The sequence below is a fragment of the Hemitrygon akajei genome, chromosome 19, assembly GCF_048418815.1.
Source record: "Hemitrygon akajei chromosome 19, sHemAka1.3, whole genome shotgun sequence".
NCBI lineage: Eukaryota > Metazoa > Chordata > Chondrichthyes > Myliobatiformes > Dasyatidae > Hemitrygon > Hemitrygon akajei.
The window spans coordinates 27,885,387-27,911,954 of NC_133142.1; the positions used below are offsets into that span (position 1 = coordinate 27,885,387).

Consider the following 26,568-nt stretch of genomic DNA (forward strand, 5'->3'; position numbering starts at 1 on the left):
CATTTCACACCAGTGACTCAAGAATTGCTGATCCCCTAGTGGGCTCAACCTCAAACTGCTCCTAAAATGTAGATACCCCAATGTGTAAATAGTTCAACAAGAGGAGGGGCTGTTTTGGACATAGAGTTAGGTAATGAGACTGGCTAGCTGAAAAACTTCTGAGTGAGTGAGCAAGTAGGGGACTAATAGTGATAACAAGAAGGAATCAGAGGTGTGATAATTACCAGAAACAAAAATCACAAGAAGCATATTTGTTTGTTCATTACGTGCCATGACATATGACATGGGTGATCATGGTCTTTCCATGACCATGATTGTTCTTGGCAAATTTTTCTATGGAAGTAGTTTGTCATTGCATTCTTCTGGGCAGTGTTTTTACGAGGTGGGTAATCCCAGCCATTATCAATAGTCTTCAGGGATTGTATGCCTGACATCAGTGGTTGCATAACCAGGATTTGTGATTTGCACCATCCATTACATGCTCCCATGGCTTCACGTGAACCTGATTTGGGGGGGGGGGGGGGGGGGAGGTGGTTCTAGGTAGTTGGTACACCTTGCACAAAGGTGTTCTGCAGGCTAGCAAAGGGAAGGAGCACCTTACAACTCCTTTGGTAGAGACGTATCTCCACCCAATCACCCTGAGAGCACTAGGGAGGGTTAATTGGGAACAACTGTTTTCGGACAAGTCCACATCTGATATGTGGAGGATGTGTAAAGACCAATTGTACATAATACAGTTCCATTAAGAAGGAAGGACAAGGATGGCGAGGTAAAAGAACGTTGGATGATGAAAGAGATGGTGTATTTATCAAGAAGTAAAAGGAGAAGTATATAAACTTCGGAAGCAAGAATCAAACAGAGTCCTTGAGGATCATAAGGAAGACAGAAAAAGAACTCAAGAAGGGAATTAAGAAAGCCAGGAAGGGCAATTAAAGGCAAACAGGATTAAAGTGAGTCCCAGGGCATTCTATAGATACATTAAGAGAAAAAGGCTAATTAGGGAGTGGATAGGACCACTCAAGAATAAAGGAGGATGTGGGTGAGGTCGTTAATGAGTATTTTACATCAGTATTTACTAAGGAGAAGGGCATGGAAGATAGGGTGATCAGTGCTGAGCATATTTATATGGTAGGGCATTTCAAGGTAAGGGCGGAGGCAGAGTTAGGTCGCTTATAGAGCATTAAGGTGGGTAAGTCCCTAGGGCTTGATACTCCAGATTACTGAGAGGCAAGCAAAGAAATTGCTGGGGCGTTGACCAATATCTCCATTTCCTCTCTAGCCACAGGCAAGATCCTGGAGGTCTAGTGAGTAGCTAATGTTGTTCTATTATTCAAGAAGGGAACCAGGGATAATCCTAGAAACTATAGACCAGAGTGTTTCACATCAGTGGTCTGGAAGTTGCTGGAAAGAATTCTTAAGGATAGGATTTATGAGTTCATGGAAAATCATGACCTAATTAGAGAGAGCCAGCATGGCTTTTTGCAGGGAAAATTGTGTCTTACTAACTTGAGGGAGTTTTTTGATGAGGTGACGAGGGTGATTGATGAAGGTAGAGCTGTGGATGTTGTTTACATGGATTTTAGCAAGGCATTTGACAAGGTTGCTCACAGGAGGCTCATTTAGGAGATCAAAATGCATGGGACCCATTGTGAATTGGCCGTTTGGATTCAGAACTAGCTTGCCCATTGAAGATGGAGTGCAGTGATTGAAAGAACTTATTCCAGTTGGAGGTCTCTGTTTTGTGGTGTTCCACAGGTATCTGTATTGGGACCTTGGTTGTTTGTGATGTGTATAAATGACCTGGCTGGGAATGTAGATGAGTGAGTTTGAAGACGAAAAAAAGACTGGTGGTGTTGTGGATATATACACACGTATACATACCTACACACACTCATTACTTAAGGCCTTTCGTTGGTTGGGGTCAACCATGGATATTGCATCCCAGCAGTCTATGTGATATGTAAACTAGGGCAGTGCTATATGGAGAGCAAGCTTTTGCCCTTGTGGTAGGTTCCCCCGTCTACATAGCTGATGAATCCAGAGGAACAGCAGAGACCATCCAGTTTGGCACCTGTAGAAGTTTCCAGTCAGTTTTGAACTCAATGTAGGACTGCTTTAGGGTCTCCAGCTCCAAAATGTTTTCCCAGAGTTTACCCCAAATCCTTCCCCATGAGTGAATATAGCCACAAGGCAGCAGAGGTTTGAGAACAGAGTTTTCCTTCTCCTAAATAAGCTGCAACCAGGGCTAATGAGCCCCATTTGCCCGAAATGTTATATGTATATACATAGTACTCTGTAAATGTCTTAGGCTTCCAAGATTTCTTACATGGTTCCAGGTGGTATGACCGCCACAGAACACTGAACTCAACATCATTGAGGTTGTAAGGGATTACCTGGAGGGACAGAAGCAAACAAGACAACCAAAGTCTGCAGAATAACTGTGGCAAATTCACCAAAATGCTTGGAGCAACCTACCAGCCAATTTTCTTATAAAACTGCATGATGGTGTACCTAAGAGAATTGATGCAGTTCTAAAGGCAAAGAATGGTCACACCAAATATTGACTTGATTTAGTTCATTGCTGTTTAATGTCCTTTATACTAAATTTATTGGTTTTTATAAACTTTTATTTTTATTATTTTTGGAAGCATCTTCGCTTTACAGAATTTATTTATAAAAGCCTGTGAATTTTGCACAGTACTGTATATATGTGCATGTGTATAAACTGCATATCAACAACCATAAAATGCTGGAAGAATTCAGCAGGTCAGGCTGCATCCATGGAAATAAACAACCAGTCAATGTTCGAGGCTGAGACCATTCTTCAGGACTGGAAGGAATGGGGGAAGATGCCAAATTAAAAGTAGGGGGAGGTGATGGAGGATAGGTAAAAGGTGATAGGTAAAGCCAGATGGGCGGGAAAGTAAAGTCTGGAGAGGAAGGAATATAATAGGAGAGGAGAATGGACCATAGGAGAAAAGGAAGAAGGAGGGGCACCAGGAATGATAGGCAGTTGAGAAGAGTTACAAGGCCAAAGTGGGGACTAGAAAAAGAGAGGAGAGGGTGGGAATTTTTTTAACTGGAAGGAGAAATTGATATTCATGCCATCAGGTTGGATGCAACCCAGATAAGGTGCTACTCCTCCATTCTGAGGGTGGTCTCATTGTGGCTCAAGACAAGGCCACGGACTGGCATGGTACAATTTCAGGATTGAAGGATGTCCATTTAGAACAGAGATGTGGAGAAATTACTTTAATCAGAGGGTGGTAAATATGTGAAATTTATTGCAACGAACGGCTGTGGAGGCCAAATCATTGGGTGCATTTAAGGCAGAAATAGATAGGTTCTTGATTAGCCAGGGCATCAAAGGGTATGAGCAGAAGGCAGAAAGTTGGGATGACTGGAGGAATTGGATCAGCCCATGATTGAATGGCAGAGCAGACTCGATGGGCTGAATGGTCTACTTCTGCTCCTATATTTTATGGTTTTATGGACATGTTGGAATGGGAATGGGAATTGAAATTAAAAAGCTTGGCCATTGGGAAATTTTGCTTTCAGTGGATGGAGTGGAGGTGTTTGAGGAAGCTGTCGTCCAATTTACAATGAGTCTCACCAATGCAGAGGAGGCTGGATGCAATAGACAACTCTGGGGGATTCACAGGTGAAGTGTTGCATCACCTGGAAGGACTGTTTTGGGCTCTGAATGGAGGTGAGGGAGGAGATGAATGGGCAAGTGTAACTCTTTGCCTGCTTTCAGGGGTAAGTGCCGGGAGGGAGATTAGTGGGTGGGGACAAATGGGCACAGAAATCAATGAGGGAGTGTCCTCTGTGGAAAGCAGAGAGTGGGTGGGGGGATACAGATGTGTTTGGTGGTAGGATCCCTTTGGAGTTGGCAGAAGTTTTGAGAATGATGTGTTCGATGTGAAGGCTCAAGAGGTGGTAGACAAGGACTAGAGGAGCACTCTCACTGTTAAGGCAGTGGGAAGATGGGGTGAGCGCAGATATCCAGCAAATGGATGAGATGCGAATGAGGGCAGCAACAATGGTGGAGGAAGGAAAGCTGCATTCTTTGAAGATGGATGACAACCCTAATGGTCTGAAAAGGAAAACCCCATACGGGTAACAGTTGCAGTGGAGATGAAGAAATTGAAAAAAGTGAATAGGATTTTTTTAGGAGACAGGTGTAATGTTGAATCTGGTTTGTGTGTCTGGCAAATAAGACAGAAAATACTGATAGTGAATAAGTATGTTAATCATTTATTTACAAGTAGTAAAAATTCAACCAAACATTCATGTTCTCCAACCTACAGAAACTTACAAAGCTGAATATTCAACAAACATACTTTGCTAATAGTGCATGCAGAGCATACCTTCCCAATGGTCATGTGCACTGCTTGCCTTAAACAAAAGAGGAGAGTGAACAAACCTCCTATACCCAGGATATTTGAAACTGGACACCAGGCAGTTAACCAATGGGAAAAGCAGCTGTAGTTTCTAAACTAACCAATCATGATAGAAGCAACTTCCAACAATCAGGGTAAGGCATGCCCCTCCCCCCAAGACACTCTACCCCTTGAAAGTTGTGAATGTGACGATCCAACCCTCAGACTTGTATGACTCTTGCGAACTCCCAAAGTTACTTTTAAAACACAAAAGGACAATGCCCAATGCTGTGAACTCCATTAGTCACCCCCCACCCCCAGTATACTATAGTAGTCCACCAGCTTCCCTGCACACCAAATGGCCACCAGACCCAGCCTGGAATGTAATAGCTGATGAGCCGACCCCCTACTTGATCTTATACACTGATTCTCAGATGCGATCAGCCAAGTAAGTGATGTTACCCGTCCCGTCAGGAATATAGGTGTAGCACTGTTGACCAATAACAGTGCAAGTGCCATCTTCCTTTGTGAGCAGGTAACCTAAGGTAAAGAAAGCCATTAAGAGGGACAGTCTGGATGCACCATGCTGAGAAAGACTATCATTGGAAACCTGCCTCTTACTGACCAGCGTGGACAAGATGCTCATCCAGCCCACTGGGGTGGCATACATATGGCACCACATACCAACTGCATATCCAGTAAGTACCAATCAGTGTCCAACAAGTGCCCACCTTCACAACACCATTTGGCATAGACACAGCCATCTCAAGATACTGTTCCTGATCACACTTGTTATTCACCTTGCAGTTTGTATCTGTACTCACCAATACTCTCTCAGGTGGCAAAAATCACTTTTGAAATTCAGGACTTTCCAATTAAACAAAGGGTGTGTAGGGAAATACCAGCTCTTGAAGCACTTATTCCACCAGGGCTATTAAGGCTCAAGTACCTTAAGGTTGTTCCCATACTTTGGGTTAAGGTTAGCTGGAATAGATCATCCCCTCCCAGGTCTCCCAAATGAAAATGCCCAAACTTGAGAAGTAGATAATTTCCCCCAACAGTCTTTTTCCTTGTCAAAGGGATCAGTATCAGTGGCCTCCCTTGCGTGATGTAATAAATTCAGCAATCTGACCCGTTGGTCTGCTGTGCAAATTCAAATGCAATCCCCAGGACTATATCACAGGATCTCCTACAAGTTAGCATCCACCACTTCGCCATTCTGTAATGCAGGGAGATACGAATGCACTTGCTCCTGATTAGTCACTGGGTATTTAGAAAACACAAGAGCAACACAACTACTAGAATTGCTCCCTGATGCTCAATTCCCTCTGAAATGTAGGCATCTTATATCTGGAATAAAGTTGCCTGTGGTGAACTACATATACCTGTCTGGACACGCCCCCCCTCCCCCCCCCGCTGACTGCTCCTGTGGCTCCTCCCACAGACCCCTGTATAAAGGCGATTGGAGGCACTGCTCCTCCCTCAGTCTCCAGGATGTTGTGTGGTGGGCTCTTGCTGCTGACGGTGCTTTCTTCCAGCTAATAAAAGCCTATCTCGACTCACGTCTCCGAGAGTTATTGATGGTGCATCATTGTCCAAATTTCTGCCACTTCAACTCAAATTTCATATGGTCAGTATGAAAAGTAAGTCATCCCTAAAACCAGTTGCATGGGGAAACAAGTAACAAAGTGACATTTTAAGACACAATAAACATGTAACAGATTAAGAAAACAAGAAACAAAGCAACTGACTAAACAAACACAAGAAACAAAGTAACAGATTAGAACATAAAACACAAAGCCCAGGCTTTACTCTTCTTTAAAACTTTGTATGGAAACTGCGAAAGCTTAATACAGTTAAATTTTCACAGAGAAGCAACACACTCAGAGAACAACTAAGAAGGGGAAAAAACATTTGGGCGGAACATAATCATAGAGTCTCTTAAAGTAAATTCCACGCACACACCAAACTGATGCGTGTGACCATACCTCACATTTCTTCACATTTAAATCATTCACACTCTATTTACAGGGAAGACGGATGCAGGATGAATGACACCCTCCCTCCAACAATGAGGCGTGAATGTGCTAGCCACCCCCATCCCCCAATTCCCACTGCTGCTGAATGTTAGGCAGTATCCTTTGCAGCAAACCTTGTAGTGATTCTTTCAGAATAATACAGCTCTGACTGAGATATTCCAATTCATTCTTAAGACTCACTACCATTTTATACTGATACCTTACAATTGCTGCAAACAGCCAGAAAGCATCCTGTTGGCTATCTTTTCTCCAGGGGAAACCCAGAGATTTAAGTATGGAAGCAATATGGTACAGGTGGCCCCCGTTTTTTGAAAGTTTGCTTTACGATAGCTCGCTGTTACGAAAGACCTACATTAGAACCTGTTTTCGCTAACCAAAGAGGATTTTCGCTTTTACGAAAAAAGGCACCTGCTCTATGCATGTGTTTACCCCGAGAAAGACTACCATGACCGTAAAGCCTTGTGCAGGCAGTGGTGTGCGCATGTGTGTATTTTTTTCTCCAAATCGATTTTGGCTCACTGTCTTCCCAATTCTGATGAGTGAAACTACACCATACATACAATATTTCTACATTATATAGGCTGTATATTTATCATACCATTTCTGCTTTTACTATATGTTTGTGTTAATTTAGGTTTTATGTGTTATTTGGTATGATTTGGTAGGTTATTTTTTGGGTCTGGGAACGCTCAAAAATTTTTCCCATATAAATTAATGGTAATTGCTTCTTCGCTTTACGACATTTCGGCTTACAAATGGCTTCATAGGAACGCTCTACCTTCGGATAGCAGGGGAAACCCGCATCCCATTTCAACCCTGGTGAAATCTAACTGGTCTGACCAACCACAAACAAGAGGTCTGACCAATCTATCAGCATCCCACCACTCATTAGTAGGTTAGGAAGACTTCTAAAGCCCTCACTATTATCTGTCCACCCTGGGACTCCATATCTCTCCTACAGAGGGTCCTCTTTTTAAAATAACCTTTTAAAGATATGTATTTCTGGTTCAAGAGCCATACTCCTCTTGCAGAGCCAAAATGTAATATTGAATCAGTTTTGCCAGTCTGGCAAGTGAGAAGGAAAACATTGACTAAGTATATTAATCACTTATTTACACATAGTAAAAATTTGACCAAACATTCATGTCCTCCAAGTTATAGAAACTACAAAGCTGAATATTCAACAAACAAATTTAGCTGAAAGAGCATACCATCCCAATGGGTCATGTGCACAGCTTGCCTTAAACAAAGGAAGACAGAGAAAGAACCTCTTATACGTGATTTCTATATACACTACCCAGGATATTTGGCAACTAACCAATGGGAAAAGCAGCTGCACTTTCTAATCTAATCATGATTAGATCAAGTGACTTTCAACAATTAGAATAAGGCATGCCTCCCACAGGACAACAGGAAGAGGTATAGTCAAGATAGCCATAAGAACTGGTAGTTTATAGAAGATGTCAGTCAGTAGATTCTCTCCAGAGTTGGAGACAGAGAGATTGAGAAAGGGGAGGAAGGTGTCATAAATGGACTGAACAAATTTAATGACAGGTTTGAAGTTGGAGGCTAAGTTGATAAAATTGATGAGCTCAGCATGGGCACATAAAGCAGCAGAGGAAGTGTTGGGGAGTGTTAGCAGGCAAGGTTTGGAACATGGACTGTTCTATGTAGCCAACAAAAAGGCAGGCATAGCTGGGACCCATACAGGTACCCATGGCTACCCCTTGTGTCTAGAGAAAGTGGGAGGAGCTGAAGGAGAAATTGTTGAGGGTTAGGACCAGTTCTGCCAGATGGAGGAAAGTGGAGGTGGAGGGGAGCTGGTTGGTTTATTTGTTGAGAAGGAGGCAGAGAGCTTTAAGGTCTTCTTGATGGGAGATACAAGTTTATTAGGACTGTATGTCCATGGTGACAGTGAGGCAGTCAGGTGCAGGGAATTCAAAGTTACTGAGGAGGTTGAGAGCATGAGAGATGTCGGTGGGAAAGGACTGAAGCAAGTGGGATAGAATGAAGTTGAGATATGAGGACACGAGTTCAGTGGAGCAGGAGCCAGCAGGAACAGTGGGCCTACCCAGATAGTCAGGTTTGTGGATGTTGGGTGCGAGATAGAAGCAAGGAGTGCATGGTAAGGAAACTATGAGTTAATGAGATTTCTCCAGAGTTGATGAGATCAGTGACTTTGCTGGAAATAGTTTACTGATGGTCTGGAGTTGGGTCCTTTTCAAGAGGTAGGTAAGAGGAGGTATCTGAGAGTTGCATCCTGGCCTCAGCAAAGTAGATGTCAGTTGCTACATTACAACAGTCTGCAGGTTTGATGGTAAGGTTTGATTTGGTGCGGAAAGAGTGGAGGGTACTGTGTTCAGAGAGGGTAAGGTTTGAGGAGGAGTGGCAAGTTCTTCTGCAGACTTAGGCCATCTTGCTTGCTTCTGTCTCTCCAGGTAATCCCAGGCACTCTCAATGATGTTGAAATCAGGGCTCTTTATAGACCATACCATCTGCTGCAGAACTTCTTGATCTTCTTTTTACTGAAGACTCTTCTTTATGCCCTTGGCCATGTGTTTGGGGTCATTGTTCTGCTGCAGAATGAAGCTGGGACCAATAAGACACCTCCCTGATGGTATTGCGTGATGGATGAGTATCTGCTTGTATTTCTCAGCATAGGGGGTTCCATTAATTCTGACCAGATTTGTCACAACCACAGATTCGGCAGCGAGGTAGATATGGCAATTGCACTTGTGAATTTGCACGTGTCAGCTAATTATTTAATTGTGATAGTATTTAACTCCATACCTGTCATCGCAGTGCTTGTCGAGATTTGGACACAGCAATACTTTGCTGCCTGTTTGCTTTTGTCCTTCGCTGAGAAATTGGACTTTTGAGTCAACTGACTCTGAAGACTAATGGTATTCGTCTAATGTTTAGATTTTCTTTTCAGCCGCAGTATAGGCTCCGTTTCCCATTCGAGAGTTTTAGTTAATGACCCTATTTGGCCTAGCGTTTAATGTTTATTTTCCCTTAAACACTGTTGGCAATAAAGTCTGTGAACTATTGACCTGCTTCAATGTCTCTCACTCCACACTTGGGCCATATCCGAACCTGGTAACAGAAAGTCTCGACCACACAAAGATGAACCCAGCAGAGAGAGAGCAGCTGACCTTGGCCATGGGATTCATTGGTCAGGTAGGAGACAAGCAAAGAGGCAGCAAAATGTTGCTGTGCTCCGTCCAAGTCTCGACAAGCACTATGACAACAAGTATGAAGTTAAGTACTACCACGATTAAATAATTAGCTGACACATGCAAATTCATAAGCGCAATTGCCGTATCTACTGGTGCTGAATCCATGGTTGGGACAAGATCACCAACTCCATTTGCAGAAATGCAGCCCAAACCTACAGGAAACCTGAACCGTGCTTCACTGTTGGCTGCAGACACTCATCCATGTAGCGCTCTCCAGTTCTTCAATGGACCGACTGCCTCCTGTTTGAGTCAAAAGTTTAAAATTTTGACTCGCCACTTGTGTTCCAGTCCTTGTGTTTTTATGCTTAGGTGAGTCTCCTGGCTTTGTTTCACTTCAGAGGAATGGCTTTTTGGCAGCAACTCTTCCACAAAGATCACTTCTGACAAGGTTTCTCTGGACTGTAGTGAGATGTACTTGGGTTCCAGTATGTTTCTGTGAGTTCAGAGCTGATAGCAGTGCTGGGCTTCTTCAGATTTAGAAGGAACACCATTTCTCCCCTGCGGCACTCAGTTTCTGTGACTGATGACTGTGTTTCTGGTCCTCAACCTTGCCCATTTCTTTATGTTTCTCCAGAAGAGCTTGAACAATGCATCTTGAAACTCCTATCTGTCACAAAATTTCTGATTGGGAGAGACCTTACTGATACAGAATGACCACCTTGTGTCTGGTTGACATAGGAAGAAGTACAGTCGACGTTTTGGGCCGAGACCCTTCATCAGGACTGTCCTGACAAAGGGGCACGGCCCGAAACGTCGACTGTACTTCTTCCTATAGATGCGGCCTGGCCTGCTGTGTTCCACCAGCATTTTGTGTGTGTTGCTTGCATTTCCAGCATCTGCAGATTTCCTCATGTCTGGTTGATATGCTCACTCTTGCCATGGTGTAAGAATTTGGTGATTTGAAGGTTGAACTGTCACATCTACCACATCCTCACCTTTTAGTTTGGTCATCCTTCACCTAGTTTGATTCCTTCTACACTTGTTACTGTTGCAGTTAATCAGTTTAGTTCATTCAACTCATCGCGTCATTAATCATTAACATCCTGATTGTTATCTTTGTTTAATCATCCACTGATCCAATCATATACCTGTACAGTAGTCAAGTTTTTATTTGAAAAGTGGTCTATTATTTAATATTTATATTCTTTAACAAAATGCAAAAAATTCTCTGTAACACTTAATTTTTCAGAGAATCAATGTTTAGAAATCTAAAATTTGCTTTTTTCTATTGACACATTAATGCAGAAGACAAAAAACATCTAAAATAAAATTTATATAAAAAATTTAAGGTGCCTAAGGCTTTCATATAGTACTGTATATACATTATGTATGTGAGCTATTACATCTTGATCTCTTCAGACTAGGCAGCCAAGAAACAAAGCTTAGGCTTTTAACCACACACTTGGACTCTGAGTTTTACTCACAGCTGAGTCCCAGTAACTATTGTAATTAGTGATGTGCAAATATGTTGTTAGTTTGGGAATTATCTCACTTTATTTTGGAACCCATGAAACTGACAGCTATTTGACGTCAGCATTAAGAACAATGAATTGTCTGCAGCAGGAAAAAGATATGGAAAATAAGACAAGGCAGATTAAGTCATTTAGCATGTCATTTAAAAAAGGTCATTGCTGCTGGAGCACATTTCTGTTTAATTCACCATCCATTGATTTTATAAAGGTACATTTCACAGCAGGCGATCCAATTACACTGGTTTATCTGTGGAACTTGGCCAAGGATTTCAGAGGTCAATACTGTTTATGAAAATATGTGTGGGGAATGTAGAGAAGTAAAAGAAAATATAATGGATGCTACCTTCGCAATAGTGATGGTGATTTGTCTGTGGAAAGACTGGCTCGGAGTGTCAAGCATGAATGTGTTTTGTACTTGCATGCTGCCAGCAACATTTCTGGTCAGTTATAATGCAGCCGCAGAAACAGAAAATGCTGGAAACACTCAGTATATCAGGCAGCATCTATGGCGAGACTACCAGAAGACAGTTCTGATATAGAGGCAGTATATTCCGCAAAAGGGAAAGAATGAATAACTGAAACGACTGGAATGACCTCAGATGATATTCTGTGAGAAGCTAGAATTGTTAGTCAAAAATTATTGCTTTCGTTTAGAAAGAGAAGAGAAGTGATAAACTTAAAAACTGCTGGCAATGTCACCTGTGGTCCATGTTGGAGAAATCTTCAGAAGCATTAATTCAAGACAACATTAATTGGCATTTGGGAAATCCTGAGCTGACATTACAATGATGCTTTTCTCTTTGCTATTCAAATGTATGCCGAGTGTTTCAATATGAAATAGTTTCAATTAATCAAAGTATAAAACTCTTTGCTGTGGTGAAGCTCGCCTGTTTTAATATAATAGCCCCCAGGAAAAGGGAATTAGGAATTATGAGACAGAATGATCCAGTGAATCTTATCCACCCACCACTTGTCTAATCTGTGTATGTGCATGTTTATATGATTGTGCTAACATTCCTTTCTTGCAAAAGCAGTAGATTATAATGAAAAATTACTCCATGACATCCATTAGCTTGATATGGCTATTCATGCTGACGTACACAATGTACACAATGATCCTGGTCAGCACTGCAAACCAATTCTAGCTCTGTCTTCCCTCAGACATTCACATGCTCAAATTAGACAGATGGTACATTGTATTTTCAAGTTAATTTATGTTGAAGAGAATTGCAGTTTTTTAAAACAATGAAAATCAACATTTGTCAACAATGAATTATTTTCTGAATTTATAGACAGGGAGAACACTCTTGAAAAACCTATCTCTATTTAGCCCATTGTGGGAAACTCCCTTTCAAGATATTCTATCTGAATGACTTATAAGTGTGCAAGAGTCCTTGATAATGATGGTTTGGACCCATATATTGGAGTATCTGAAGCAAGAATCAAGACATGGTATCAAACTGGATCAAGAACTGAGCATAAAACAATCGCTTAGATGATGTCACTAGTAGGTCTTACACCTCAGTTCAGGTGCTCTTTAAATACTCAATTCTTGGAGCCCAAATCATGATTGCCAATTAATGGGATGGTTCTGAACTCTTAAAGACACTGCGCCAGCTTTCCATACTCTGGAGAGTTACAGCGTCTGATTCCCAGAAGCTGACACTTTTGGAAGCGTCTTGTAACAGGACTTCCTCCACTATGGCCGAATCCCGACGGCCCTGGCAACTCTGAGAGGTGGTGATCGTAGTCCTGACGAGAAGCAGATCCAAGATGTCTCTTTCAGGCACCCAGCCTCTTTTCTCAGGCATGTGAGTCCAAAAGGCTTCTCATCATGAAGACCTGTTCCCCGTTGATAAACCCAGGTGGCAATGGAGCTGATGGTGGTAGGGCTAAGCGGCTAGTGCAGACAGGTTTTAATTTAGAGGTGTGGAAGTTGGGGTTGATCTCTAGGATCTTGGGGAGCTGCAAGGTGTAAGCCACTGGGTTTACGTTCCAAAGGACTTTGAAGGGTCCAATGAATTTGGGCAACAACTTTTGAGATTCCACCCAGGGAGGCAAATCATGAGTGACAGCCAGACCTGTTGCCCAGATTACAAAGCGAGTCTCCTTTAGTTGACCTGGGCTTTCACCTTCTGGCTAAAGACCAGAAAAATCTCTCTTATCCTACTCCATCTTTACTTGCAGTGTTGGATGAGATCTTCGGCCACGGGGACCCCAGCCTCAGCCTCCTGTTCTGGAAAGAGAGGTGGAGAATAACCAAGCTGGCACTCAAACAGTGACATGCCATGTGGTGAATGCTGTAAAGTGTTGTGGGCAACCTCTGCCCAAATCAAATGGTCGTAACACTTATTGGGTCTTGCCGAGGCCAGGCATGTCAGGGTACGTTCTAATTCATAGTTGGTCCGCTCTGACTGGCCGTTGCACTGTGGGTGAAATCCAGAGGAAAGACTTGCTGTTCACCAATCAGCTTACAGAACAGCATTCAGAAATGTGATGCACATTGTGGAGGCAATGTCCACTAGGAATCCTTGGATCCTGAAGAACTGGTCCAGAACAATTTCCACTGTCTCCACCCACCGCAGATGGTCACTTCTTCAAGGCAATGAACTTGCAGACTTTCAAAAACTGATTGACAATTACTAAGATGACAGTCTTTCCCTTGGATGGCGGAAAGCCCATGACAAAGTCCATAGAGACGTGCGCCGGTGGACAATCTCGAGTAGGTAGGGGGTGGAGGAGCTCTTGAGGTTGGGTATGGGGCTCCTTGTTCTGGGCACACATCTCGCATGCCTGCACATACTGCTGAACCACTTTTTGTCATCCTGGGCCACCAATACCTTCTCGATGGAATGTCCCCATTGAAGTATCTGGAACCGGACAGAACTTAGGATGAACAGCTGACCTGGAGGACCATTCTTAAGAATTTTCCCTTGAGCTTGGGCCATGCAGACAAGAGCATTGATTCCCCAGTGAATTCACACTACTATCTTGGCTTGGGGCAAAATGGTGATAGGCTGCTCCTCTCATTCCAGTTCATCAAACTGACAGGTCAAGGCATCTGGCTTCTTGTTCTTTGACCCTGGTTGATAGATCAGGATGATGTTAAAGAGGTTAAAGAACAAAGACCACCTGGCCTGCCTGAAATATAAGCCAGGTTCTCGTGATCAGCACGAAGGATAAAAGGGTTCTTGGCCTCCTCTTCCTGTGATGCCATTCTTCTAATGCTAATTTAACAGCAAAGAGCTCCTGATTCCCGAAGTCCTAATTCCTCTCTGCCAGGGACAGCCGCCTGAAGAAGAATGCACATGGAACCTAGCAGGTGGCCATCCAAGACAGTTGCAGGCATGAAGTGGCTCAATTCTTGCAGTGGTACGTCAAGCCAATGGGCAGTTCCTATGTCCAGAAAATAACCCACTGCCCCCGAGTCCACAAAAACCTTCACCTGCCTCATGTCCCTATCCCAGGTGAACTCCACCTTCAGCACAAAACCAGAATCCGTGGGATTGGGAGTAGTGGCTGCTGCCATCACAGTCCTCCCAATACTGGACGGTTTTAGCAGTTTTCCAGGTGGTTGTAGCTTCAGACGTTCGGCCCGCAGGGACCTGCTTCCCCACAGTAATGGCAGCAGCCTTGATTCCAATGCTGGGACCTCTCATTGGTGGAGAACCTCATGTAACTGGTCTTCATGGGCTCAACGGGACGAGCTGGTCATGTTCCGAGATCAGGGGGTGCGGAACTGCACTGGGTTGAGGCCGGTCTCGGGTTAGCCCTCTTCGGCCTTGTAATGTAGTCCCTCATACGCTCTGCCAGATTGTCAAGGCGGATGGACCTCTAAATCTGCAGTTGGGTCTCTCAAGGTGAGGGCACCTTTCGTTCGCCCTGGAGTCCGTGGTGGTAGAAAGAGCCAAAGGCTTCTCCATTCTAACCGCTCTCTTGCGCCAAAGTTTGGAACTTAACAGCATAGTTAAGTTGCTGAGCGAGTTCCCTGATGCAGCTTAACCAGAACGTCTGAGGTCCTGTTTGTGCCGGCCATATGATAAAATACCTCTGTCATGGTGGCCATGAATTCCTCTGAATTTGCACAAAATCTCTAACCTTTGTACCCAATGCGTGGTGGCCCAGGCGAGGGCTCGCCTGGCCAGGAGAGAGATCGTTAAAGCCACTTTTCCGTGCTCCGAAGGGAACTAGGATGGCTGGGGTTCCAACACCAATAAGCATTGAATTAGGAAGCAGTGACAAGAACACGGGTCTCCGTCGAATCTCTCCGGGGTTGGAAGATGTGCTGGCTACTCAGAGTGACCGACAGTCTCAGCCGAGCAGCTCTGGCATTCTCCTTGTGATAGCTGGTATATGGCAGCCTGGAGATGGTGTATCTCCAGGTTCTGTCTGGAAATCCTCTTTTGTGGTTGGCTACAGCGGCCAAAGAGACTCTGATAGCTCACTAGGCCCACGTTGACTCAATCATACTGTGATGAGAGTCTTTGGCGAGGATGGTTTGGACCCAAATACTGGAGTATCCAAAGCAAGGATCAAGACAGGCTATCAAACTGGATCGAGAACTGAGCACAAAACAAATGCTAGATGATATCACTAGTAGGACTTACAAGTGAATACCAAACCTTTTTCTTCTTCTGACTTTTAATGGCTTTTGGCAGTCCAACTTAAGGTGCCTTATTGTCTCCAACTGGACTGGAGTGTGGTGTAGAGTTGGGATATAAAACCCCTTCGAGTTCTTCATCAACAGAAAACTAAATTACCCCAAAAAGCCCTGTAGATTTTAAATAATGAAAGACAATTTTGTGAATTAAAGTCACCTCCATAACTTAGTAAAGTTTTTAAATGAAAACTGTCAACCCCCAAAGCTAGTACTATGGGCTGAGTGCAGGTAGGTGGGATTAGGTGAGAGTAAGCATTCGGCACGGATTAGAAGGGCTGAGATGGCCTGTTTCCGTGCTGTAATTGTTATATGGTTATATAGTAGTATAGCCTGCATTTGCTTTCTTTCAACCTTGTATGCTTCACATTGTAAAATAATGTGTTGCTGTTTCATAATAACAGCACCTACACACCTCAGAGTGATGTTTTCCAACAAGATATAAGGAATAATTAAGCATAGTATGCCCAATTCTAAGTCCAGTCAATATAACTCTTTCCCTTCTTGTCTTACCCTCTTCTCCCATCAGTCCAACAATTTTATGTATTCTGTAAAGGGGTCTCCCCTTATGCCCATTATCACACAGGTCTTGCCATAATCCCCTAATTCTTAACCCCACTAATCCCTTAGCTTCTGATTTGCTAAGTGGAAGGTCTATATCAACAGATGAACTTTTAACAGCTTTTTTGGCCAAGCAATCAACAGGCTCATTTCCCTCAACACCTCTACATGCAGGAACCCATAAGAAGAGGCCACGTAGGCCAATACATTGAATATGAAATAAAGTTAGAAGAGTTTTCAGCAGTAAATCAGACCTACTGCTAGAATGACGTGTTTTAAGACTAGTCAAAACTGAAAAAGAATCTGAACAAATTATAACTTTGTAAGGACAGATTTCCTCTACCCACTGTAAGCCCCAAATGATGACAACCAGTTCTACAGTATACACTGATAAACAGTTAATAAGATGTTCCTTTATTGTTACCTGTAATTCAGGCATAAAAGCAGCCAGACCGACAACCAAACCAGTTCAGGTGATTGGCATCCGAAATATGATTGCTAATTAGCGGGACCATCCTGAACCCTTAAAGCTCTCCATGCTCTGGAAAGTCAGATCATCTAAATCCCATGGTTGGGAGCATCTTGTAACAATTGGTGATGTAGTGCAAATTGCTGTAACCTTATTTCTCAAGATTGGTCCATCACTGATGCATGATGTTCATGGTGGGTCAAGCAGATATAAAGATTGCTGGTTTTGGCCTGATAATCGTCCTAGTTGGTCACAATAAGTGGAATGGCTTATTTCAGAGAAGGTTTGCAATGTATATAAAAACATTTTTATTGATGTTGAACTGTTGTTCAAGTTGCAATTTGAGTTTCTGTAACTGCCCTATGAAAATGATTTTTGGTTTTTAGTAATTTTGTGTATGCTCCATTAATGTGCTCATGATCATAATCCCAGGTGTTACACAGAAGAAGAAGAAAGCCCTTAACTCCTCCGAGTGGAGTCATTGGGATGCTGTCGTGACGGCGTTTTTTTTTAGCAGGTTTTCTTGTTTTTACGAGGCCGTGTTGCTAGCTCGACACTCAACCCAGCACAGATGGAAAGTGTGCAAGGGGGCCGGCTGGATTTGAAGACGGGAACATTTGCCCTGAAGTCCAGCGCTGATGCCACCTCGCCACCAGCTGGCCAGGTGTTGCATGATCTCACCCAAATGTAGGAAATTAACATGGCCTAATTCTGTTGAGAATTTGTTTTTACTAATGATTTGTTTACCTCATACACTTGCGCATTACAATTTCAGTAAAGCGATTCCTTCGGCATTTTCAATGCAATGTCAATTTTTTTGAATATTTATGTTTCATGAATATTTGAGATGATATTTAACAATTACTAACCTTTAATATATCAAAGTATATTCAAAATCATTCTGTTATGTTGGTGAATAATTTAGTAAGGATATGAAATGCTTTGAGTTGCTTCAGATCTCATCAACTATAAACCTCCATACCTGTCTAATATTCTACCCTAAGTACAGTAAAACTATGGAAATCCATTATGTTCCAAACTTCAGTGTTGCCCTAAAGGCAGATTTCCCTGACTAGGAAATGCTATTACTATTAATGGCCCAACACAGTTTTCACCTTGTCTTTTTTAGATGCTACATTGTGTAGCAATACATTTTGTAGTGAACCTGTTAAGTTTAACAAGGCATGACCCTAGTCAGTTGAAAGGGAGTGTGGAAACCAGGGTTCCAGTTGGTTGAAAGGGAGCATGTGAAGGGAGCTGCTGTGCATGGAAAGGAAGCATGGGAACCAGGCTCCCAATTGTTTGAAAAGGAGTGCAGGAACTGGGTGTGCTGGATGAGTTGAAAGGGAGTTGGATAGTCAGATGACCGGTTATTGGAGTTTTACTGCAGATACACCCTGGTCATTTTTCTCAGTCAAGTTATGACTTGGTAAACTTCCTTAATGCTTCACATGGATGATTGCAATTCAAGTATTGTATAGTTTATTGATATATAGTCTTAAGCACATTTCAGAAAATACATTTATCTTTTTCTGTGGACAAAGTTTGTTTTCTTCAACAGTACTGCCAGTACTATGCACAGAAGACATATTAGTATCCACGAACCTCAACAGAAGAAAGTCAAGTCCATAACCTTATTACTGACATGTAAATCTGTAAATCAGTCAGCTTAACGTATGGCTGTAGAAGTGTATCCTAACTCGTGGAACATATAGATAAAACTATTTATAGTGGAAGAAATGGTTATTTTTGGCATATGATGAATATGTACATTTGTCTATTCTCCTAACGTATGTCAGATTTTTCCCAATATTCTTTTGAGTTTGACACTTTACATAAGCAGAAATATGACTTCCTTAATTCACTGTATGCAATTTTGTCTGAAATGACATTTGTACAGTAGCTTATGATAAATGACATCCATGTTCAAACACTTACACCTTGCACTTCTGAATTGTGGCATGAGACCAAGATTTTGAGATTACAAATCTAGGCTTAAAACACACAGGTTAAAACAGTTAACATTTTCGGATCAAAGTGTGGAGAAGTCTGTATTTTTGATTATATCTTTCAGGAATGCTTTGCAAATTTAAATAGTGAAAATGTTTGGTTTATCCATTTTGGTATGATCCACATTATGGAAGTCATCTAATTTAGCATTCTGTTTTCCGATGAGGCAGAGGGAACTCTGAAGCTGGCCACATCTGCGAACAAAAAGCCAATGACAGCTTCTGGAAGGTAGAGATGGGGTTCGATGCTTAATTTGGCTGATCTGTGCCCACAAACAGCGCGTTAAGAAATTCATTTATTCCCCAAAGCTGTTGTTAGATTTGCAGAGCCTCAAGAAACCCAGCTGGTCAGGATTAAATCTAGGAAACACATTAAAAGTGAGATCCATTGCGATATCTAAATGGCCAACCCACCTCCTGGGAGCAGATTAACTGCTTGGCCTCTTGCCCACCTCAATTAAACCCAGAAGATAGTGGGCTTGAAGTAATTAACATGTTTACATCTCACCAAGCCTAGCCTATCCATCTCTGGTGCTGAAAATTTGCTTCTGATTGAAACAAGAATTTTTCAGTACTTAAAGGTTTAGAAAGTGTTTGGTTCTCTGGGTGGGTTTTGATTGATTGCTGCTATTATTGTCAATTAATTCTTTTGCTTTCTTTGCAGTCTGCAGCTCTAGGAGGTGCAGCCCATCTGGTAAGTTTCCAAAGCACAGACACAGTGACAGGATTGGTCATGGCTCAAAAGTTCTATAACTGCCAAATGGCTGAGTTTTCAATCCCTGCAGCAGAACACAGGTAATGAGCATTACAGGACAGATTGTCCTCCAATATTTGACACCTGTGATTGTTTGCACAAATTGCAAAATGTAGTGGTCAAACATCAGCAAACATAAAATAGAAAAATATATTCTGATAAAATGCTTACTATCTAATTAATGTCCTAAATAAATTTATATTCCAAATACAACATACATTATGCATTAACTTAAGCATGTTGTTTTTTCTTGGACATCCAGCTTTTTCAGAAAGTACAGTTCAGTGACTTTTAATAATTACAATCATTCACTACAAGGCTGAGAGATAAATGACCTTACCATAATTTTATTGCTATACGTTGCATTACTTCAATAATACTTTATCAATGAGCTCATAGATGATGAGAGAGTTTTAGGCAATTGATTGTATTATATCCCGTACTTATATGTATTACATTAAAAAATCCCTTAGGATCTTCCCTGGAAACCACTGTATTTTTTACATGGTGAAGTTGCATCCTTGTGATGCCCTGGTTAAGATTTCTACTGCTATGCTGCTTTAGCAGTTTCTGCAAAAGCAATGTGTCCTGCTGGTGGAATGTTTTAGTTTTGGCTAAAGTTAAGAAGCCCTGCTGTTCAACTTAGGAATATTGTGTCAGCGAATCAGGATCATGGAATTGGGAGAAAGTTCTAGAGAGAGTGGGGTGGAGAGAGATTGGTGACAGAGTCTAGTTTGGTGCTCCTGGTGGGAGCTGTGGAGAGGGGAAGATGCTGCAGAATGCTGTTGGAGGCAAGTCCCCATTGCATGAAGTGCTCTGTGCAGATGAACAGCTCCAAGGAGGAAGGGTCAATACTCCCGAGAGACAGCCTGTTTGTTTGAGATGGATTTTGAGCGAAGTTCAGAACGTGGTGTGTGTTTTCACACTGACTGTGGGTCCGGCCCGTGAGTGAAGACAACTCTAGGACGAGCTCCAACTTTATGTGCACATTGGACTGGATTAACTGTAATCGGCCGTTTTATTTTTTTTCTTTTCCCTTTCCTATTAACAGCTCATTAAAGCTGAAATTTGTAAATATACATTGTTCATAATTGTATGCGGTGTACGATTTGTTATTTCTTGCTGACCGACAATTGTGTATGGACAGTATTGGCTCAAATCAAAGTTTCTTTCATCAGAACATCATGAACCCCAAATCATACCAACCCTGGACATGTATTGTCTGTGAAAGGTGACCTTCGCTCTGCTCAGTACTGTGGCTGTTAGCAGAGCCGGCTAACAAGCCAGCTTTGCCTATGAGCCCAGTGAGGGGGCTATGCTAATAAATAAAGTTTTGTTTTATCTTAATAAGTGATTTAGATTAACAATTATTTCTTCTAAATTTTAAAAGGCTTTGTAATGCATTGGTCAGACCACATTTGGTGTATTGTGATCAGTTTTTGGTCTCATATCTAAGTAAGGTCGCATGTGTGCTGGAGAGGACCTAGAAGAGGTTTACAAGAAATTATCCCAGGGACGAAAGGGTTAATGAGTGAGGAGTATTTGAGTGCTCTGGGACTGTATTCACTGGAGGTTAAAAGGATGGTGGAGGTGGGGGGGGGGGATCTCATTGAAACCTACTGAATATTCAAAGGCCTCATAGAGTAGATGTGGAGAGAATATTACTGGTAGCGGGGGAGTCTAGGAGCAGAATACAAGGACAAATCTTTAGAATGGAGATTAGGAAGAATTTCTTTAGCCAGAAGGTGGTGAATCTGTGGAATCCATTGCCACAGGGATATTTGAAGTGGACGTTGATATGTTTTTGATTGGTGAGAAGAAGGCAGGAGAGTGAGGTTGAGAGGGAAAATAAATTAGCCATGATCAAATGGTGGAGCAAACTCAATGGGCCAAATGGCCTAATTGTCCTCCTCTGTCTTATGGTTTTATTGCCTTAAATCTTCATTCAGATTGCATGATATATGCAGTGTTCTTCTGGGTTTTTCTTGTGCCCAATATGCAGGTACTCGGAGGGACCCAGTTATCAAAATGGCATCTGACAACAAAGAACACAAGCTGCTACGCTGCTCAGTCGTGCTTGTGTAGCCCTGCCATCCATCCAACGTTACTCATGCTTGCAGATGTGGGAAGCCTGGCTCCGGTAGTTTCTCCTGAAGAGATATGACGACAGACTGTTCTTCCCTGACCTCCTTCCCTATCCACCCCTACCTACCACCTACAGACAGGCAGACACGCACATGACTGTTGCAGCTGCTGTCCCAATCCATTCAAACCCTGATTATAAACATTAATTGATGACTCACCAAGTGATATCCATATTCCTTGCCCTTTCCCCATTCCCCACATCTCCACTGTCATCTTCCAGTCACCAACCAGCCTCCCTAGTCACTGGTATATACTGTGACCGTCTATCACTATTAACAGTTGCCTCTAACAATCCAACCTATCTCCAGCTACTGTTCTGAGCTACCCAACATTAACATGCCACGGCTGTAAGTCACCCCACCTTCCAAATGGCCCCAAAACCTTTCTAATCCAACAATGTTCCCCCACTCAGCTCATGACCCCAAGACCCAAACCTCTCTGATTATTACTATGTTGATGTGTAGGGAGAATGGAAGGGCCAAATGTGCAAGGCTTATTCAGTACACATGATGCCCTGTACACCAAGTCCTACTAGTTTCCCAGCAAAGGGCAAATATAAATGTATCTTAGTGCTCTGCTAACTATCTGAGCCATCTTTAGAAATAGCCTCCCATTTCTTGCCAATATCTTTGTTATTATCACATTACTCTTTCTGAAAGATGCTGCATTTAGATCCACTACACCCTTTTCTACATTCAGCTGATAAGGTGATCACTGTTCCTGTCAGCAAGAGCATATGTTATTTTTTTTCAAATTGAAAATTGAACTTTGTTTACATCCCAGTTTTGGACAATTTATGACTGTGCTTTTAAAATTCGATTTGTTTCTTTCCCAGTACTAACATTGCCTGGAAAAGGAGTTGGGGAAAGGATGCATTTGAGTATTCGCTCAAACAATTTCCATCTAATCTCATTTCAGTAGTCAGTGACAGCTCTGACATTTTCAATGCATACAAGCAAATCTGGGGCAGTGAATTTAAAGACAATGTTGAGTGAAGGAACAAGGATTCAGTGCTGATTATTTGAACAGATTCTGGGGATTCTGTAAAGTCATTATTGAGGTACTTTAGAGATGAAAATTGCAGAATCAGTGTCATTATTATGTCTAGCTTTTGCAGCAGATTTACTGTATGTCTCAAGATGTTTAAATTACCACATAGCTGCTATAGTAATAGCCCAAATTCCAGTGCAGATGGAATGTGTCCATACCGGCTGTGCTGAATACTCTTGCTGGTATTAACTCAATCCCCACCATTTGACTCCTGCTCAAGTAGATGTAATCTCCGTACAGCTTCTTTCATTCCTGTTTAGTTAATAGCTGCATGTGAGATTACTCAGAGAGATACCCGGTAACTTGTGACGTACAGATCATTGTATCTCCATCACTCCTCCTGTAAAATAAAATACTATCAATGTATTTCTGTAGCCCAGTCAAATGCAGATTAGGATACAAAACATTTTTAAAGCTTTGTGGTATTTTACTGTTTGTTTTAGGAATCGTTTTGAATAATCTATATTACCATAGTAACTATTGGGACATTCTGCCATTCTCCTGTTTATTTCTCTGCAAGGTTTCAATGTATTGAATTAATTATGGCATGGAGAAGAGTTTCTATAAAATAGCATTGAATGTTTAAGCACGTGTATGTAGTGCCAATTATAATGTGAACTGTACAATCATCAAAAGAGATCAACTCTTAACCTTCAGACTGGAGAAAATGCTATTGATGATAATGCTGAAATGTTTGTGAGTTAAACCTAGAGGAATTCCTGAGGAATATTCTAGACTGAGATGATTACTCAACATAGGCTGTCTTCCTTTACCCCCAGAGCATCTAAATCTCACACTTGGTTAAATGTTGCCCTCATGTCACTTGCATTTCACCTTGGAATCAGATGCTTTGTTTATAGAGTCTTGGAGTCATGGTTAGGCCTTTAGCCAAACTCATTTTTACAAAGGCTGTAATGAGCTCTGGAGCCCAGCACCCTGAGAAGCCCTAAGACTGAACATCATGAGTGTATGGGCTTGATAGGCACTGCTGAAACTTGTTCCAGCATTGGAAAAGATTGAGATTATACCAATGGGTGAACTTCAGAAAAGAAATCCCAAGGTTTTGATGGATAAGCGCTAGTGTTGCTGTACAGAAACGCCTTGAAAGGAATTCAAACTAATTCTGGCATACCTTTCTATCAATACATTTGGCATAGCATCATGGCCTTTAATAAAGCAGTGAGCTCATCTCTTTCCAGCTGTTGTATTATGGAGAGGGCATGGATCAAATTGGCTTGTGCGATGATGAGGTTCTCAGAATGAAACGAATATAGATATTCCTCCTGTCATTTCTAACTGAGGTTGGTGACATATGCATCAGCCTTATCTATTATATTTGTGTGCAGATGTTCATGGGACTTCTTCTCAAGAATTGTTCACCAATTTCACAACCAGGTATGGTATGTGGGCTTTGTGACAACAGAGCATCAAAGCGCAACGTTCGGAGTACATTTATTATCAAATTATGTACTGTATACCATATACAACCTTGAGATTCATCTTCTTGCAGGCAGCCACAAAACAAAGTGACACAACAGAATCCATGAAAATTCCCACACAGCCAAGACTGTCGAACACCGAATATGTGAAAAAAAGAACAAATCAAGCAAACAATCAGAAAGTAAACACATATTACACAGAAAGTGAACTGCAGTGTTCCTGAAAATGAGTCAACAGGCACGGAACCAGTTCAGCACTGAGGTGAGTGCAGCTGATCCAGGAACCCGAAAGCTGTAGGCCACAGCTGCAGAGTCAGTTCAGCGCTGAGGCAAGCAAGACATGGAGTAGAGGGCTGAGAATTGGTTTGTCCTCCACCCTTGCCCTCAGCGCCTTAATCTTTTAAATCTGTTTTGGTGGTTAAATTGGCTAAACCTCAGTTCATTATTCACTCTCTGGCCCAGTCTCTGCCTCTTCAATCTGGCCTGAAGTTTCAATTCAGCCCAAAGTCCTCCCCATTAATGGCCATGGCCATATCTGCATTTGCCAGAGTCCAGTTCGCTAAATCCTTCAGGATACCACAAAAACACCAGCTTGTTCAGACATTTCAAATTCTATTGTCCGTGCTCAACAATAACTCATGATCCAGCTTTTAGTTACTAAAGATGTTCTGAATCGATGTGAAGATAATATTTCATCCCCACAAGGACTCTAGTGGTAACCCTTATAAATCAGCATAGACAGGTAGATTTGCAAGGATGAAATCAATAAGTGTTTTTCCCCTCATTGCACAGGGACCTACAGTCAAATCCTTCAGTACTGGGTTAGCTCTGTCAATAGCATTGTAACTAAACCACTTACAGCAATAAATAAGTTATTCATTTTCCAGAACAGCCAATATTCATTTTTCTATCTCATCTTCAGTATGGAGGAATACAGACTTGTTGGTCAAGGGAGATGGTAGGTGATAATCAGGAGAAAATATCTGCTTGTTCCTTTGCTATGAAATTTTATGGAGTTCTAGGTCAATATTGTGTCCACCCCAGGGCCATTTCATCCTGATTGTACCACTGTCCACACCTTTGAAGGGATAGAAAAGAATGTGATAAGGTAGGTTGAGATATGTTGAAAGCTATGAATTGAAATGTGACTACGTCATTGACTAACTTGTGAGGGAGCTCTTCCAACTTGGGTCCATGGGTGTCAAGTTGAATAGCTGATGCTTCATTGCCAGCTGGTCAGGAGTGGTGTCAGGTCAGACCTAAAGGATATGACCTAAAGGATTTTTATGACAGTTTTATGTATAATTTAATTGTAGTGATTATTAATCCAATACTACTGTACTCTGGTAAGGTAAAAGGGGAAATGGAAGGAGAAAAAACAAGCTTGGCAATAAATCGTTGCTGTACTTCTGGAACATCAGCCATGATTTGTCTGAAAATCCAGAGAAATCTCTATGTACTTGATTCTGCAATCCAACATTAAAAGTTAATGAAGGTTAAGTTACAGAACCGGTAAAAAAAAAAGCAAAACTCTGGTAAAGATTTAACTGTACATCTATAAATTTGGTGTCTCTCAGGAACAAAATTACACTTTTGCTTCATTTAAAATTTTGTTATTTTATTGGATTCTATGACTCTATGAGTTTCAATCAATGTACCGATTTTCTCGTATGTATATGTGAATATTTTATTTATCTTGTGATCTTGGTGAACTTTATAAACAAGTCCAGGAGCGAGTCGGCTGCATAATGTTTCATCTAAACCATTGAGTGCTGTGCTTTTGTTTTTGAGCATAGAGATGTATCATCTGACAAAAAACACTTGAATGGTTTCTATGCAAACTAGGCTACTGCTACTGAGTTAGAAAACGGTTTGCTGCTCTGAATCAAAAATAATGCTTATCAAGATTGGATCCATTGTAATAATCACCTTTGTTTGCCTTAATGTTTCATCACTTTCCTTGTCTTCAGTACTAAAAGAGATTTTATGGCAGAACACAAGAAGATTCTGTATTTCCTTCCTGAGCCTGTTGAAGAGGGGATCGTGCTGAGAATTGGCACATTTTCCAATATGGGCATCAGCCAATAAAGTTTGCTTTATTTCAGTCCTGCAATGTATCACAAACTCAACATTTGAAAACAGATTTTTACTGTACTAGTGGGGCTGCTTTTTCTGAACTATTGAACCATCTTGAGACCATTAATCTATACTTATGGGAGAGATTATTATGTTCAAGCCTCATGTTGTTTAAGAAATTAGACTGATCATTTCTGACTCTGGCACTGTAATGATAATGTTTCTGAAACATACCCAGGATATGGACTAATAGTCTAGGGAAGTTTGGATTTAAAT

At 41.8% G+C, this 26,568-nt stretch overlaps 1 protein-coding gene across 1 annotated transcript in view; it reads left to right on the top strand.

Moving 5' to 3' along the window:
- Positions 1-26,304, top strand: part of nampt2 (nicotinamide phosphoribosyltransferase 2) — a 61,822-nt gene extending 35,518 nt beyond the window's left edge. Inside the window, 3 exon segments of the mRNA XM_073072954.1 lie at positions 19,493-19,623; positions 22,563-22,787; positions 26,187-26,304. Coding sequence (XP_072929055.1) covers positions 19,493-19,623; positions 22,563-22,787; positions 26,187-26,304 — 474 coding nt within the window.
- The last annotated feature ends 264 nt before the right edge of the window (positions 26,305-26,568 follow it).